This window comes from Malaya genurostris, chromosome 2 (assembly GCF_030247185.1).
Source record: "Malaya genurostris strain Urasoe2022 chromosome 2, Malgen_1.1, whole genome shotgun sequence".
Lineage (NCBI taxonomy): Eukaryota > Metazoa > Arthropoda > Insecta > Diptera > Culicidae > Malaya > Malaya genurostris.
Window position 1 is genome coordinate 261,031,658 of NC_080571.1, and position 19,553 is coordinate 261,051,210.

The 19,553-nt window shown below is 36.6% G+C and overlaps 1 protein-coding gene and 1 pseudogene across 6 annotated transcripts in view; one reads left to right on the plus strand and one right to left on the minus strand.

The window, feature by feature from the left end:
* The window catches only part of LOC131429719 (ATP-binding cassette sub-family C member Sur), a 209,771-nt gene that overhangs the window by 15,588 nt on the left and 174,630 nt on the right, over positions 1-19,553 (minus strand). For all 6 annotated transcript variants that reach the window (XM_058594034.1, XM_058594038.1, XM_058594035.1 and 3 more), the window contains exons 21-25: positions 12,942-13,174; positions 12,528-12,749; positions 12,285-12,442; positions 3,035-3,480; positions 2,677-2,804 (exon numbers count right to left, since the gene is read on the minus strand). In XM_058594034.1, coding sequence (XP_058450017.1) covers positions 2,677-2,804; positions 3,035-3,480; positions 12,285-12,442; positions 12,528-12,749; positions 12,942-13,174 — 1,187 coding nt within the window. The remainder of the gene's footprint in view (positions 1-2,676; positions 2,805-3,034; positions 3,481-12,284; positions 12,443-12,527; positions 12,750-12,941; positions 13,175-19,553) is intronic.
* LOC131433365 (U4 spliceosomal RNA) lies at positions 10,158-10,324 on the plus strand (annotated as a pseudogene).

The window sequence follows — 19,553 nt, forward strand, 5'->3', positions numbered from 1 at the left end:
AATGGGTAGTGATTTTGAGCTAAAATGATTCTTGATTTATGTAAGTTCAATCATTGGATGATTCGATAAGCTTTGACGTTGGTGGAGGAAAATCACATATGATCTACGTCTGAAATCGTTGATCTCCCGCCCTAATTGAATAAACTGCATCAGAATCAGATAAGAGAAATTCTTATAATATACTATTATCAATGCTAAAAATTCAAATTACTGAAAAAATTGTCAGTGCCTAACTTAAGTTAAACCGTTTGAAGGCATCTTTTTCTTTTTTACTCATATTAGGCACAATTTATTAATTTCACTGATTTACTCGCTCCTCCGTGCACTTTTGCTGATCACAACAGAAATGATTTCTTGCATCATTCATTTCCGAATTTACAAGAAGAAGCTTTTACATCAACAAATTCACGTTTTCCTATAGAATGTAAACGTTTATTGTGGAGATTTTTTCAGGAAATAGGGCAAAGCAGTAATATAATTAAGTATTTCAAAAATGCGCTCATTGAAAATATTGGACGTCACATTCCAAGAACCTCCCCCACTTCCGTTTTATGAAACACCCCCCTACCCCTTGTGGCGTGACGTCTTTTATGGACAGCCCCTCAGATGTAGAGATGAGTTCCCCTTCGAAGTTTTTTTTTGTCATTTATGGTACTTCCAGAAACGGTGTTCAGAGTCTAGCATAACCAAATATAGTTCATATGCCTATAAATAAGTATAACGAATAAATTGAAATGGGGACGGGTATAGTGTGATGGGTAAGTCGATGCCTTCACGCTGCCCGCCTGGGTTCGATTCCCAACCCCGCACATAGGGTCAGAAAGTTTTTCTGGCCCGAAGAGGTGAATGACATTAATGTTAAAGCCTCTATAATAGAAACAACAACAACAATAAATTGAAATAGTTTGAACTGTAATTTCAAAATTAGAAGTCAGAATCGGATAAAATTCATCAATTTTGAATGGGATCATAAGTTTATTTTCATTTGAATTTTTGTTTATCACCCGATATTCCCGATACTTTCGGACACGGAATTCGGAAATCGGTGTAGCCGAACTCAGTTAAATTCGCCTAATGGATTGCTAACCATTTCATTATATTCAAAATATTTGAAAATCCTTGCTTTCCGGGATCGAAAACCAAATACCGGTAATAAGTTTATTTGGTCGTCGACTCTCAAAATCTGTGAACCCGATAAATTTATGTCCAATTTTTTACACTAATCACCCTGTATCTTCTGAACCGGAAGTCAAATCTGATTAAAAACAAGCAGTTTTTATGGGAATCAGTTAAGCCATCTCCGATTAATGAAATTATTTTTCACACACAAATTTGCTTATCTCGACGAACTTCTCCGAATAGTATAAGGATGTAAGAAGTTTTGTTCTTCCAGAAATTATTGTTACAAGCAATATAAATCAATATAAATATGAAATTGTTTTGAATTTGAAAATACTGCCATTTTTCTAGCACATATGTCATGTTTGAACGACTATGTTGCCAAAAACGAACCGTACTAAAATCGAAACGTCATGAAAATCGGTGCTGTGCATAGTCTTTTAGGTGGTAAGAAACAATTGCATGTAACATTATTGAAAATTATGTTTCACTTCGCTCCGAAACATCGCTTCATCATCAAGCGCGTAGAACTTCTGCTACTAGAATAAGGCGAAAAGTCGCCTACACAAAAATACCGATAAATCCGTTAAAAATGGACGGATTTGAACAATCTATGGCTTATTGAATAGTTATTACCACGCGGGATCTAAATCTGAAAACATATTCTGTTTTTAAGGTCGATTGAGAACGATATTGCAAAAAACTGAACATAAAACATTGTAAAACTCAAAAAGTAAACATCTCAAAACCATTCAATAGCGTTCAGGGTGGCGGGGAGACCTTTCATTTGCGACTAGTTTGATCGAAATCAGTCCAATCATCTCTGAGATCTCGACCTCTTTGTCGACAACACACACGGACATTTGCTCAGTATGAGATTTTCTAAACAGATTGAAGAACTATTTGAACTTGCAGGCTCGTCTATTTGATGGCTGACTGCAACAGAAAAAAGCATTACACCACTAGGTGGATTCAATAGGTTTTTATGTTATTTACGTAACAGATAAAATAAAACAATTTCGCAAATCTCTCAAAAAGCATCAAAAACTTCTCCAAATACGTCATGACACTGAGTTGATTTGCTGAAGCGAATTTTGATGCCGGTCGCTGGTAGTTCCACACAGCAACCAGTTCAGCTACTGAGCGAGCTGCTTACAAAGCCACCCACTTTAGAATCAACAACCCAGCTTATCTAACTATGTCAACAAACACCCGCCTCCCAAGTTAACTTTTCGTTCTGTTGTCGGGGTCACACAGCGACAAGAAAATGGTATCTGTAGTTGCACAAAACTTGTTACCCATCTTCATTCCCGTGCACTAGTTTTGCACGACACTCAACAGGCCGCTCCGCTTCCGGTTGCAACTTTAATAATTAATTGTATCCATTCTAGTGGAAATTACCCGCCATGCATTCCCCCTTGTCACCTTCCCGTGTCCTTGTATTTTGGATCTTTTGTTGGTTTGTATTATTTTTGCATTAGAAGTTTCGTACGCTACGACCGGAGGAAAGTATCGTGGAAAACAGAACGGCGAAATGCTATCCCGTTGTCAACTTACCCGCTGTCCAGTGGGGATAGTTAAATTCAAATTTGTTATAATGTTTTCCTTTTGGCTCTCGTAGCGCAACGAGACGTTCTCGAACACGATGTCACCTTTCTGGGGCCACGAAATCGGTACAGGTTTGTCTGTTGGAAATCAAAGGACAAGCATTAGTGTGAATCATTAGAGACGGAATTAAAAGGACTTCTTTTAAAAACTCAAGCTTGGCAAGATATGAACATTTAAAACAGTCAAACACTTATCGATTCGTATTGAATAATTTATTCAATATGCACGCACATCTAGATTACCGTTATGCATAGGTAAATTCATAGTCGATTCTATCGACTAGAAACCCATCTAATCACGTACTTACATTTCACTTTGTTGCGTTCCCTGGCACGCTCCTGGCTGCTCTCGATAAAGCACTGTATCCGTTCGACCGCACCGATGAACATCTCCATTTCGGCTGCCAGCTTCACCACCCAATTGAGGTAGATCGGAACCAACAGGGCATAGTTAATGGCCAGCCCAATCAGGGATGAACTGGTCATGTCCGGGTTTAAACTAGCCGTGACCAAACCGCTCACAATTGCAATAAACACGATAAAGGCGCCGAGGTAATCCAGCGTAATTCCCAGCCACCGATTGCTACTGTTCAGTATTACCTGGGCCACGTTGTTGGCCTCCATCCGCCGAAATAGCGTATCGGTGAACCGGGACTCCTGCCGGTAAGCCCGTATCGTCGTTACACCGTCGATAGTTTCGGAAAAGTGTGCGATAATTGGCGAATAAGTAATGCTCTCCAGTCGTTGCAGTTCCCTGTGTGGCAATGAGAAAAGTCAATGATATTCCACCGAAAGATAAAGTTTCCTGACTGTAGCATTCCAATCTAGAAGGTTGGACCGTTTCAACGTACTTAACGTATTTTTATTAAAGAAAAACGAAATCTTTTACATTCGCTTAGTAAACATCGAGTGCACAGATTCGAAAGAATCCCGAAGCACATCTGATGTCAACCGGTATCAGCGTCGAAATGAATAAAAAAGCAGTGAACCTTGAAACTATACAGCAATGTTACTTTCTAAATAAAACTGGGCAAAAAGTGAGGAGCAATCAGAACAGTTCATGTATAAATAATGACGGGAGAGATATCACCGAGTATGCATACAATTTTAGGAGAAAACTTTTGCATAAGAGCTCTTTTCTTTTTCCACCGTATGGCCAACGTGAAAGCGAATGTTTGAAGTTGTTCTACAAGAAAATAACTACTGGTCCGTATGTGGCCCAATTAGAATAAATCAAGCAAACAACTTTTCGTCCAGTGCTGGAATAACGAGTAAATTGGTTTAGGTGCCCCTAGTAGCTTCTTCTTCTTGCGATCCAATTAAGTGTCCCGAAGAATGTCTTCGAACCGTCCAGTATGAATGCATGGACAGTTGATCTTACGTGGTATGAGTTTTAATTAATTGTCCGAGCTGCTGAGTTCCTCAAGATCCATTTATCATGAGTAACTTTTCAATGCTTGACGGTGAACTTTAGGTTGCAATTGTTTGCATGCACTAGAATATAAAAGATAGTATGCTAATGGAGAAACTTCTCCCGCACCAGCAAAACTAGAAACACGTCCCAACATACAAAGGAATTTTTTCTTAATTTTTTTCAACCCATAGGAAATTTTTTTTATGAATTATGGTGAGTGGGCTCGTTTTATTTTGGTACTATTATAGCCATTGGTTTGAATCAATTATTACCATGATCTTAGAATAGTTATAATTTTCAACAATGCTGCTAATGGTCGGTTCTGGTTGTGTTTTGTACATTGTACAAAATTCGGTAATTTCCGTTTCGTACGTTCAATTTGACGGACAGTTTTTCGTACATACCAGAACGATTAACTCAAATGACTGTTGATTTCATCCGCCCAAGCGTCCAGTGTTTTAACTGAAGTAGTGAAGCTCAGTTTCATTCGTCAGTCTTTTTTTTTCAACCAGTACAATGAGTGTATCAAGAAAACTGACATAAAAACTTGAGGAACAAAACACAAAACTGAGCTAATGCCAAACACGCTCCGTTCAGATAATCGTTTAGTTATTCATTCCGTCCAAAAATCATTTGAACTGTCCGGAAAACTGAACATGCATGGGCCCCTTTACATATGCAACACAGTTGGTCACCAGTTGCACCGTCAATTGAAAATCAGTAAGGCCGTCGTCAGCTTCTCCACTCTTCTTCCACGATCAGTCTACTGCAGTAAACTTCACATTCTAACACACCACCTTCGCTGTCGCACCGAATGAACATGAGCGGCCTTCAAGTGAAGTTCATGTAAACATAATGGATGAAAGGTAAACCAGTCATGGTAACTGAAATATTTGCCACAAAATGAACATAAAACATGTTCGGTTTTTTGGTTCACAATGGGAAATCTTGATTCACATTTTCATGTACAAAATGGGCTTATTTCCACCACTGCGTTAAACCTAAGTATTTTGCTTGATCAGACCATGTCAATCCCAAGCCATTCAATTTGAGAATGTGATTATTGTTTGGTTCAATAAAAGAAGCTCTTGGCTTATGAGGAAAGATAACTAATTGAGTTTTTGCTGCATTTGGTTTAATTTTCCATTTTGACAGATAATCACTGAAAATATTTAAACTTCTTTGTAGGCGACTGCAGATCACTCTTAGATTTCTACCTGTGGCTAACAGACTTGTGTCGTCACAGAATAGCGATTTCTGACAACCAACGGGTAGATTTGGAAGATCAGAAGTGAAAATATTATACAAGATTGGAGCCAGGCTCGAACCCTGCGGAACACCGGCTCGTACGGGTAGCAATTCAGATTTACAATTCTGATAGCTAACTTGGAGAGTACGATCAATTAAATAATATTGAATCATTTTGATCAAATAAATAGGAAACTGGAAATCAGACATTTTTGCTATTAAACCTTTGTGCCAAACACTGTCGAATGCCTTTTTTATGTCTAGAAGAGCAACTCCAGTGGATAACCCAGAAGATTTATTTGCTTTTATCATGTTCGTTACTCTGACAAGTTGATGAGTAGTTGAATGTTCGTGACGAAATCCAAACTGTTCTGGTAAAAAAATTGAATTCTCATTTATATGAGACATCATTCTCAACAAGATAAATTTTCAAAAAGTTGACTGATAGAAGAAAGTAAGCTAATTGGTCGATAACTTGATGTTTCTGCTGAGTTTTTATCAGGTTTGAGGATAGGAATTACTTTAGCGTTTTTCCATATTTTTGCGAAGTAAGCTAATGAAAAACACTTGTTGAAAATTTTAACCAGGAGTCTCAAGGCAACATCGGAAAGATTTTTAATAAGAATATTGAAGATTCCATCATTACCAGGAGCCTTCATGTTTTTAAGTTTCCTAATAATTGACTTTCATCAAAATTCGTCTCAATAACGTCATCTTGTAATAACACTTGAGTTGAAATATGATCATATTTCAGTGAGATTTCATTTTCAATAGGACTCACAACGTTCAAATTAAAATTGTGGACACTCTCGAACTGCTGAGCAAGTTTCTGAGCTTTTTCGCCATTTGTAAGAAGTATTTGATTTCCTTTTTTGAGAGCAAGAATTGGTTTCTGAAGTTTCTTAAGAACCTTAGAAAGTTTCCAGAAAGGTTTAGAATATGGTTTAATTTGTTCAACTTCTTTAGTGAAATTTTCATTTCGCAAAAGAGTAAATCTATGATTAATTTCTTTTTGTAAATCCTTACCTATGTTTTTCATAGCAGGATCACGAGAACGTTAATATTATCGTCGACGAACATTCTTCAACCAAGATTTCTAGCTTCGATAATGTAATGATTCAAATTATCAATTGCTGTGTCGATGCCCGCAGAATTTTTTAAAATAGTACCATGATCCACATGATTTTCAATGTAAGATCTGTAATCCAACCAATTAACTCTATGATAGTTGAATATAGAACTAATTGGAATAATTATAGCTTCGTTGGAAAGTCTGAATGTTACAGGAAGATTATCTGAGTCAAAGTCAGCATGTGTAATTGGTTCACTACAAATGTTAGAACCAGATCAATTGTAGACGAGTTTTTCACGGAAGAGAAACAAGTCGGATTACTGGGATGAAGAACTGTGAAGTAACCAGCTGAGAGTTGATTATGAAGTATTTTACCATTACTGTTATTTTGCCTACAATTCCACTGGACACGCTTAGCATTTAAGTCCCCTTTTACGAAAATTTCGGTCGATATCTTGTGAGTTTTTGCAAATCGCCTTTAAAGAAATTTAATTGTTCGCCGATGCATTGGAATGGTAAATATGCTCCAACGATGAAATAAATTCCATTAATGGTTTCAACTTCGATTCCCAAGCTTTCAATAACTTTAGTACTGAAAGAAGGTAAAATTCGATGTTTAATTTGCCGTTGGACAAAAATGGCAACTCCACCACCCATTCCAGTGAACCTGTCAAATCGATGAAGCCCATAATGTGGATTACTTTTAAATTTGACATTTGGTTTAAGAAAAGTATGGCAATATGAATTTTGTGAACTTTGAGAAAATTATAAAATTCATCTTCACTCGATTTTAAAGATCGAGCATTCCAATTTAAAATATTCAATTATTTAACATCACTGTTAAATTTTAAATTCATTATAATATTATTTGCAAATTGCCATCCGATTTGAATTGCTTCAAAAAGTGATGAAGTCGAATTAATTCGGATGATCATTTGAAAAAGTTGATCTTGTAGGTAGATCATTTTATTTTCTGTTATATCGCCTAAATCGACTTCATTTAAAGAAGCGAATGGCATTGAAGGCCATTAGAAGAAGATGATTTGGCCGATCTACCTATTAATAATTTGTATTCGTTAGAAGATGAACTGCAAGGCGATCCTGTGTTTTGAGCAGAATTAAGTGGTAGATTTCTACCTGTTGCACTGACATTAGAAGAAGATGATGCCGATCTACCTGTCAATAAATTGTTTTCGTTAGAAGACGAATTGGAAGGCGTACTTATTTTTTGTTTTAAAATCCAAAAAAATAAGTGCCTTAGAAAAATTAGGCGTGGCATTTGTAACGGTTTTTTGATTTTCAGGTATGTTCTGTAAATTTAAGGTCGTTGATTTGACTTGTTGTCTAAGCGAACGAGCGATTAAAATTTTTTCCTGACAGGACATTTTAAATAATTGGATTTATGATTTCCATCGCAATTTGAACATGAAAATTTATCACTGGTTTCATTCATTGGACAAACGTCGTTCGAATGCGATTTACCACAATTCAAACACCGTATATCCATATGACAATTTTTGGTTCCATGGCCGAAGCCTTGGCAACGACGACATTGCGTTAAGTTTGTAATACGATTATGCCGTTTATAATGTTCCCAATAAATTTTAATGTGGGAAATGAAACGTACTTTTTCTAAAGTTTTCAAATTGTTTACATCACTTCGATTGAAGTGTATTAAGTAAAGCTCATGGGAAATTCCAGAGCGTGGTTTAGAAGTACCATTCGCTCTTTTTTCATAAGTATTACTTGGGAAGGGGCAAAACCAAGCAATTCTTTTATTTCATTTTTAATTTTATTAGTACTTTGATCATTTGATAAGCCTTTCAAATGAACCTTGAAGGGTCTGTTTGATTTTATATCATATGAATAAAATTTATGAAATTTCTCGGACCAATATCAGATAAGACGTTCATAATCTTACAAACCATCAACCAAGACTCGACATTCTCCTCTTCGTCCGATTTGAAATGAGACTTTTACTTCCGGGATAGAAGTAGAAAGCTCAGTACGGAATGCTTTCCAGAACGACAAGCGTCCATTTTGGGAATTTTTGAAGAATTTTCTTCTATGTCGTTACAATCGGATTCAGGAAGAATCTCGTAAATATTGTTAGACGGCATAGAATCAACGGAAGGGAAATCCGTCCGTTGTCTTTTATTTTTACATTCAGATTCAATAAGATCGTGAATGTTATTAGAAAAATGTTGAATAACGGATTGTGATTTATTGAAATGGATGAAATTTGAAATTAATTTAACTAGGCTGAATTAGTGAGCGATGCGGACAGGTCGATTCAAGTGAAGAAATTCGGTCGAAAGGTACTTGTATTGCAAGCGATATGTTCATGTGGTTTGAAGTCAACCATTTTTCACACTACCGGAACTATAAATGCAAAATCTATCGATCTGAGTGCCTCCAGAAGAGATTGCTGCCTTTATCTAAGAAGCATAGTACACCTCCACTGTTTTGGCAGGATTTAGCATCGGCTCACTATGCCAAAAACAACTCTCAATTGGCTTGCGAAAAACGGTATAAATTTCGTGGAGAATAATATCAATCCACCAAATTGCCCTCAGCTTCGACCCATCAAACGTTACTGGGCAATCGTGAAGAGGGTCTTCAAGAAGGCTGGTAAGACGGCTGGGAACAGGCAGGAGTTCAAAAAAATGCGATGCAACACGTATCCGGAACTTGTAGATATAATCTACAAACACAGTGTCAATTGCTTAAACATACTAAAATAATATTGATCCACATTAAAAACGTTTGGATTCGGAACATTTCAATACAAATTTATAATAAAAATACTTCCAACAGCGACGAAAGTAACAACAGCAACATTGACGAGGAATCATTTGATGAAGGCGCGATTAGCGAACCAACACCGTCAACCCTTACTTCCAAACCACGCAAGATGGTACACTGGACCCTCAATTTACGCGCAAAATCGGCGGTTCGTAAATTAAACTTAGCGTAAATTAAATAAAATATCGCGTTATTTCAAATCTTCCGCGTAATAGGTTTTAATAACTTCGATTCGATTTAAGTGTAAATAACACACAAGAAACTAACTACGTTCATACGCAAAACCATCTGGATCATCTGAGTATATTTTGAGACTACGAAAATCCGTAAGAGATATTTCAAGATCCAAGAACTACTTGGAATATTGCCTTTAGGGACTACACTGTTCCACAACAAGATCTAAAACGGCTAATGTTTTTGTTTTGTTTGCTGTTCATATTTTTAAAGCTAGACTTATTTATTTATAGCCGTTCCAGGTATGTTCACAGTCATTCAAGAACTTCATTGAAAACAGATCTTAAGATCTACAGGAGCAATCAGCAACTTACATATAATGTTTCAATGCTGGTCATAGTCGTAGCTTCACGACATACTGCCTAATTGTCTAGTCTGATCAGTTTTAGGAATATTTTCAGTCATCCAAGGACTTCAGTGAATCACGAGTATGGCGCGTGAAGATTAAATTTTGTTAATCACTTTGTTAATCTGGTAGATCTTACGGTCTGAGCTGCATGTAGTTTTTGAATGTGGTCTCACGAGTATGGGCTGAAGACAAAAACGCAGTTCTTTGTGCTGGTAGATTATAAAGCTTGGGATCCAAGTAGTTTTTGGGTGCCCCAGAGCGTCTTCACAAAATTTTTCAGTTGTAAGTGGAATCACTAGTATAGACCGTAGCTTTGCGCAGTGGCGATATCGTAACCAATGAGGTTTAACCGAGGTGCGATTATTGCTAGTCGAAACTAGTATAGACCGTGATCAATGAGTTCTTCATTGCCCATTGTTATGCTGGTAGATTTTTATGCCTGAACTCCATGTAATTTTTGGATGACTTAGAATATTCACAATAAGCAAATGATTTGCATGTGGTATTACGAACATGAACCGTGTAAAGACTGTCCCAGAAAGTATGGACGCAACCAAAAACCGCTGCCATTTCGCAATGGTTCAGAATCTGTCAATTTTTACGGCTGCGTCCTGTTGTTTACACTCTTCTCTAACCACTTGTGCAGTTGTTTATTCGTTTTCATTAGTTTGTTTCGAAATGCGTGGACTTTCAGCACAACAACGTCGAAAAATTGTGTGAAAATGGTGCACAGAACGCGGACTGTCACTGAGAAAGAAAGCAAAAATGGAACAATACGATTCTTGCTGGAAATTTGAACTGGATAATCATGGACGACGAAACCTACGTGAAACTCGATTATAAATCCTTGCCGGGACCATAATATTATACGGTGCGAGTGTTAAAAATTTGGTAAGAAAGCTATGGTCTGGCAAGAAATTTGTAGCTGCGATAAGATTTCGAAATCCTTCATCACCACTGCTTCAATGAACAGCGAAATATACACCAAAGAATGTTTATAAAAATGACTTCTACCCATGCTTCGAAACCACAAGGATTCTGTTGTCTTCTGACCAGATCTTGCTTCTTGCCACTACTCGAAATCAACGGTTGAATGGTATACTACCAAAAATGTGACTTTCGTCCCAAAATACATGAATCCACCAAATTTCCCACAACTTCGATCAATTGAAGAATATTGGGAATTGACGAAGGCACATCTTAGGAAATATGTCTCGGCAGCCGAAACCATTCAACAGTTCGAAAAGGTTTGGAAAAAAATGTCAAAACTTGTCGCCAAGAAGTCTGTACGGAATTTAATTAGGAACCTTCAGTTTACAATGGCTAAGTAGTAAATGTTGAGAATAATATTCTGTTGTTGTAGTCTAATATTATCAGTATATCGAATAAAATTCGAATATCTAACACTTGTGAATAATTTACAGCGAAATCAAAGTGCGTCCATACTTTCTGGGACAGTCTTTACAAGGAGCTTGACAGTTCACTTGATTGTGCTGGTAGATCTTAAGGCCCATACTCCAAGTAGTTTTTGGATGAACAAACACTACCTCATAACTTATCACAATGATCCAATTGATTGAATGTGATACCACGAGTATGGGCCACAAAAAATAAACTCACTAATGTCATCGATTGCGTTGGTAGACCTATATTCCAAAGAGGTTTTGGTTGAACAAGAACTTCCACAGACTTTACCACAGTATGTCAATTTGCTGAATGTAGTACTACGTGAACATACAGCACTCAAAAGTTATGCAAAAGTTGCCAGTCACGCGTTCGTGCATTAATTCTTGGAAACTATTTCGTAATGTACATTTCATAAGTTTCAATTCACTGGAGCATATTGGATTGTTTCGTATACGTATAAATAAAAGTTTCCATCATCATGCAAAAACTTTTCGTGGCGTAAATTAAGTTTTAGTGTAATGAGACTGCCTTTCCCTCAAGAAAACAAGTATCGAAGAAACCCAGCTCATTGAAATCTTTCGTGGGGAACGTGCCATCTGATCCATTTTGTTCTGATCTCGGGTCCGCCCAGCTTTAGAACTTAGATTGTTTGAAAAAAAAACTATCCATGACTACCAATGTAAACCATATTCTTTAATAACAAAGAACGAGAGCTCCTCAGTTAGGTTCCATTTCGATTGAATTCGTCTGAAAGAACCAATCTGTTTCTGCCCTTCCAAAAGATACATTTTAATCAAACTAATATTGACGTTAACATATGTATCCAATAATACAGAGTTCTTATCAGTTGCTAAACCGACACACCATTAACACATTCGATCCTGTGAATTATCTCCCATATTTCTCGTGTACGGTCACCACCGAAACATGAAAAATGTTCAAGTAACCATGTCTGTGTTAGTGTGAGTGTGTGCAGATTGAACTGTTTTTTTTTTGTGCACAGTACGAACATAAATTGCATCGACTCACCTGGAGGAGCACCGGTAGAACTTCTGGACGGCGTAATAAATGCCGCAAATTGGTATTGTTAACAGGATGAAATACGGCGTCACGATACTATTTATGAGCACCGCACAAAGGCACAGCGAAACGAATTGCAGCAATTTCTGACTTGTTGCGGCGATTTTCTGTGAAGGTGAAATGCAAATCCACGACGGAAATGGGATTAAATCTGGAACTTTTGTCGCCGCAAATTTCAAACTGTCAACCTACCTTATCGACTACACCGATATCGATGCTTAATCTATTCATGATTCGACCCAGCGGTACCGTTTGGAAGAAGTGGATGGAGTTTCGCAGTACCGATCCCACCAGCTGCCGATGCAGTCGTCTGCGTGCATTACTACCCGCCATCTGACCGGTCGGAAAAGATACGGCCGCCAACAGGATGCACATTCCAGAAAGCAGCGCGTACACTCGGAAATTGTACTTGATCTGAAAACATACAGATTAAAGATTTTGGAGCGGACTCAAGACTCAATTGATAACTCAATGAGGGAAGCATAAACGCGACAGATTTACGTTTCTTGTGCAGATATTCTACGAATGCTACATACAATCTAGCGTGCAGTGGAAGGATTTGCCAACAACAAAAAATGAAACTATTTTGCAGGTCAGTTGCCTTACATCAAGCGGATCAACCCCTTCCGGATGCTGCTGGGTTCTCTCGGTCCAGTTCTGCAGCCAAAAGTCCGTGTACACGCGAAGACACTGCTGGGCCAAAGCACTAAGCAAAAAAGTGCTTGCCATATTCAATCCACTTGCCTTCAGATACAGCCAGTAAATGCGGGTTGGAATCGTGCCATATTTTCGCTCGTCGTCGACAATTAGCCGATTATAGCCATCATTGCTAGTCTGGTCTAGAAAAAAATGAAAACAACGGAAAGTGGATAGTGAAGTTAAAAAGAATGTCATAAAAATAAATTCACTCATGACGACGGAAGAGTCCTTGAATAACAAGGCTGGCTGCTGTAAAATTTTGCCCTTCATCTGCATGGCTTTTGGAGGGAACAACATTTCAATAACCCTAAGCACTAGGCTGAATTGCTCATGTTAGCTGCTTTTTTATAGTGATCTCGAATACTCGAATAAGTTTCCTACAACGCGATTCACCGGGAGCGCGAAAAAGGAATCCCAGAGCATATAATATTTCGACACATTTGAGCTGTGTCGATCACCTGTCAACAGAAAACACTAGCTTTAAAATCTGATGTTGCAGAATGTCGAAGTTTTCGAAAGGGATGTACAGGAGTTCAAAACATGTTGAATAGTTATTTTAAAATCCAAGAGGGCTTCTTACGGCTTATCCAATTTTAAAAAAAAAACTGCAAACACCACATTTTCGAAACATCAATATGGTTTTTTTTATTCTTGCCTTGGCTGTTGCGATTACATAGTTATTGATACAACTAACACTTCTGTTGATCTTTTCATAATCAGGTATAGACAAACCTCCGTTTACGAACACATTTTTTTACGTTATCTCATTTTACGTAACTTTTTTTACGAACCAAATCCCAAATACCGCAAACTTTTCTTACAATCCTACTTCGTAAAAAAAAATTTTTGAATAAAATGAAAACGATTTCCGGCTAATTGATATTACATGGAAACAACTATTATATGCACAGAAAAAAATAATGGAATTTACACGACATGTAATTCAATGATACTTTGAAATAGATATCAATTGAATCAAAACTTTGATTGAAAACCATCATTGAGGTAAAATTAAATTAGAATGCCATGATTCTCCAATGTATTATACAGATCTGAAGAGTAACAATTTTCTGCTCTAAATATGTGCATGAAAATAGATGTTAATATTTTTATCTGCGTGAGTATTTTTGTAACGGATTTGAAGAGTACACACCAAACAAATTTTGATTCTACAGTTGACTTAATTCCTCTTACGATGTAATGACTTAATGTTAGATGAGCTTGAATTTAACTGGTTTCGACAGTACCTTGCGTTCTTCTAACATGTGCGACTGTATGAATTTAAATGCACCTTTTACCACCCAAGCAGATGCATGCTTTTGTGGCTCAGTCGATTAACAGACGTACTTGTGATCCAATGATTCTCGGTTCATGTCGCGGCGGTTGATATCAGTATTCTTTTTTTTTATTTCAATGAATTTCATGTCATGGAGTCTTAGACACAATATTAAATGTTCTTCGACTTAAATTTGCGTAAACTGCGACGCTCCATTTATGTGCATCTAATAAGATGTAAAATCCCAGATTTTGTTTAAGTGTTTACTTTGTAATCCAAAGATCACAAAGTACGTCTGTTAATCAAAATCTAGTCTCGGTTCAAATCACGCGGTGGTCACAATCAGTTTTTTTTCAATGAATTTCATGTCATGGAATTTAAGATACAATAATGAATGTTCTTCCACGTAAATTATCGTGAGCTGCGATGATCCATTTATGTGCATCTAGTAAGATGTAAAATCGAATTTATCGGTTATTTCGAAGTGTGTAGATTCCAGAAAACGTTGTTTGAGGTTGTTTTGAGATCCAGGATGGCGGTCCAAGTTTATTGATATTCCTTGAAAACCCTTACAACCTAGGCATTTTAGGAACAATATGCGTATTTATGGAACGGATTAGCTGATTAGATATCAGGAAACGATATTCTTGCGAAATCCAAGATGGCAACATCTGGTTGAAATTTTCTTGAAAACTTTTACAATATGGGTATTCTCGGACCATATTTGATTAAAAAGTACCGATAAATAATGTTTGGGATCGTTTCGAAATCCAAGATGGAGACTTCCGGTTTATAGGTATTCATGGAAAACTCTTATAATTAGAATACTTTTGGAACGGACTTGATGATTAGATGTTAGAAAACAATGTTTGAGGTTGTTTCGCAATCCAAGATGGCGACATTCAATTTATCGATATTTCTTAAAAACCCAACTATTACTATTTTCGAAAGAAGTTTGATAAACAGATACCGGGAAACGATGTTTTATGTCGTATTGAATTACAAGATAATCCCCACGAATTCATCGATATTCCATGAAAAGTTTTACTCATACTGTAAGGGTTTCCAAGGAACAACAATCAACCGAAAGTTACCATTCGAAACGACCCGAAATATCAACTCCGTTCGCAAAACACTCATACATGTAAGAGTTTTCATGGAATATCAATGGACCGGAAGTCACCATCTTGAATACCCAAGTAGCATGTTAAGTTGCTGTCCTGTATTTTTCTACTGATTGTGCAATTTATCAAGTTAGTTTATATCACTATTCTAGTAACTGTTGTGTTACCATAACTGGAATGACGTTCACAATAATATGCAAACTTAATTTCTAATGATTAAGTTTCACATTCGATTTTCAATACAACTGCTCTTAACACAAACATGGATCTTGTTAAATAATCTGCTCATGAAAAATTATAATGCAACATATTGTAGAATTGATCTTTTGTGTTTTTGTAAATGAAAAATAGACAACGAACTGCATTTTCATGTTTTCGTAAGATCGAAATTTTCAAGCGCCTATGAATTAACGTGTTTTTATGATTCTAAACCAATTTCTGTAAAAATAACAGTCTATTATTTTTAATGAGAATAATCGGAAAGGTGTTTAAAATACGTGTATTCAAACATTCTTTAAAATTCTCAGACGATTTCGATCAAACTAAGGTGTAATTAAACCTGAAAAATCTCGAAATGAATTTTTCTTTAATATTTTCCAATATGGCATCGATGGTAACAGTGAGTTAATAGAAAATGGTTCACCCAACGTAATGACATATATTATCTAAATAACAGGAAACATTAACATGTTCTCTACATGTAATATTTTTTTTTTATTTAAAAGATATTTTATTCAGGCCTATTTGCGTACAAGCTCTACGTGGCCGATTTAGCTGAGTTTTTAGATAAAACTTTTTTGTATTGGATCTCGTTGTCACCCTTTTTCTAGGGGGAGAGGAGCTTCCATTTTCCTCCTGCGAGGATTGAGGGGCAGTTTGTTCGTGGTTCGTCTCGTCATCCATTGCCGTGGTATTGTTGTTGATTTCGTTGCTAGTTGCTGTAGATGCGCCTTGTTGTACATTGTTTGCAGTTACTGGTTGGTTGGATGGTAAGCTGTTAACTGCAGCTGGTGTACTTTGTTCTATAAGGGTTACGTTGGATGGTTTCGTTGAAGGGGATACTTCCCTGTTGTTGGTGACTGTCACAGGTGTACTGGGGGTGATGTGAAGGAAGAACCGTCGTCCTTTGGTATAGTTGTCTCCTTGTCCGGTTTATCACATGGCTTACCGTAGTGAACAGCTTTTTGGCAATATTGACATGTGGCCATCTGATTGTCATAGGTAACAAGTGATTTGCACGGTATTCTTGTATCCTGACCGAATGTCACATAAGAAGGTATAGGCCTCCTCAAGCGCATGCGTAACAAACGTACGCCATTTAGAATACCGGGGAAAAAATTCTTCCACTTTTCTTTTTCGATAGAGAGAATCTCTTCGTATTGGGACATAGTTGTGCGAATATAAGGATCGGGGACGCATGAGGGTAGATCATGCATACGCACTTCTATATCACTATCTTCCATATATACTGGAATGTTGTACTTGATATTTTCATGCTCCACATAGTGCACATTATTATTGTCTTTAGCGAATTGAATTGCATCCAACTCTTTACAGAACTGGATATAAACAACATAATTGGTCTTATTGCATTGAAGTAAATGCACACGTTTAATGTCAAGATGCATTTGCTCCTTAAGCCAACCTTCAAGTTCTCGTATCGAAGGTCGAATTTTGCACTGTCTGGAGTCAACAATAATTGCATTCTTTCGTATCGGCGGTAGCTTTTGTTCGTTTGGTTCACTCATTTCGAGATCGTTCTATTGTTCACTACACAATACTGTACTTGGTTTCTTCTGTCCCGAACGTAAGCGGTTTTGGTTTATCGACTGACTTGGTTGAGATGTACGAGCGAACTGATGGAAGTAACTATGATGAAATTAACTTTTCGTTCAATATCTTTAAAAAGTGATGTCAGGTCTGCTTATTTTTTTTCGCGAGATGAAAACCGAATACAAATATTGATTTTTGTTTTCATTGCGTATATAACGCTGTATTCCTGCAACTTTTATGATAATAATCTTATGTCTGCAAGTTTTGCGTTCAATTCAAACATCTTGCGCAACTTTTTTGCAAGTTTTGAATTTTATATCAATGTTTTTCTAAAACTGAAGAAAACTGCTCACACTGGTCTAAAAAATCATGAGGCAACAACAAAAATGCGGACACTGCAGAAATATATTTTTTACAGCAAGGTTATCAATTCGGCGTAGCATTTTTGCCTTACGGAGAGCATCAATCATTTCACTAATTTTTCTTCCACACGAGATTTATAGCAATTTCGACGTATATTGTGTCCGGTACAATTATGACAGCCGTTTAGAAAGTTGCATAAGTTGCACAATAGTTATAGTTACTCCAGTTTTACATGACGATGTGAAATGTGAACAAATGTACTTGAAGTTGTTCTACAGTGATTTTTTCGGTAGTATTGTGAAACTTAACAATGATAAGTTGCACAACCAATTTTAATATTTATTTCTAAACATATCTAACATAAATAACATTTCTAAATCAATTGTAAAACATCTTGAAAGTTCAATAAATTACATTTTCTACCTGGGTATCGGAGCGACCCCAAACATCGTTTTTCGGAAGCTACATATCAAAACCCGTTTCGAAAATATCTCCACTATAAGAGTTTTTAAAGAATATCAATAATTTGGAAGTCACCGTCTTGAAGTTCGGAATGATCCCAAACATTCTTTTACGGCATCTGCTCTCCAAATCCATTCCAACTTGTTAGTTTGTGGGCATATAAATTCAATTCAGCACTACTGGTCCCCCCTTTTCCTATTCCCGAAGCAACGAAAGTAGTGAAGAAAACTTCAAAAGTAGAACTCACTTCGATTTCTTAGCGTTGAAATTCATCCGAATCCTACTTCCGGTTCCGCAGTTACAGGGCAATGAGTATCGAAGCTTTCAAACCGCCCAATAGAATGACAATACAACACCGGGATTTATTTGAAAAAAAAAAAATAAACATCGGAACTTCAAGCTTCGCGATGTAAATGCTATTTTCACAGCCGGTAGTGCAGTAATACCGTGCCGGCGGTGTAGTGATGTCAATAATAATAATAATAATAATAATAATAATAATAATAATAATAATAATAATAATAATAATAATAATAATAATAATAATAATAATAATAATTATAGTAATAATAATAATAATAATAATAATAATAATAATAATAATAATAATAATAATAATAATAATAATAATAATAATAATAATAATAATAATAATAATAATAATAATAATAATAATAATAATAATAATAATAATAATAATAATAATAATAATATTCATCCTTCTACATGTTTTATGCTGCTGATTCATGCTGTTTCGCTGGACTTATATACGCAGAAGTAATAGAAATGCATACTCGCTTCGTTGGTTTTGCCTTTCTCATATAGAAAAGTTATGCAATCACTGTGAAAACCGACTTTTGAACCGAGGCCCGAAAGGGCCGAGTATCATATACCATTCGATTCAGTTCGTCGAGTACGCAAAATGTGTATGTGCGTATGTGTGTATGTAACGTTTTACCTTTTTTTATATATATAAAAAATAGGTATAGAATTCGCTCAAACTTTCGAAATTTTTTCCGAGGCCCGGAGGGCCGAATGACATATACCAATCGATTCAGCTCGACGAACTGAGCAAATATCTGTGTGTGTGTATGTGTGTGTGTGTCTGTATGTGTGTTGTCAACTAAGAGGTCGAGATCTCAGAGATGGCTGAACCGATTTTGATCAAACTAGTCGCAAATGAAAGGTCTCCCCGTCACCCAAAACGCTATTGAATGGTTTTGAGATCGGATGTTTACTTTTTGAGTTATTCGAAGTTTTATGTCAAAATTTTCAGCTTTTTGACAGTATCTGTCACAATTGACCTTGAAAACAGAATATGTTTTCAGACTTAGATTCCGCACGATAATACCTATTCAACAAGCCATAGATTGTTAAAATCCGTCTATTTTTAACGGAGATATCGAATTTTTTGTGTAAACGACTTTTCCCCCTATTCCAGCAGTAAGAGTTTTGAGCGCTTGAAGCGTGAAGCGTTTTGAAGTTTGGATCGGACTTCCGGTTCCGGAGTTATGGGGTAAA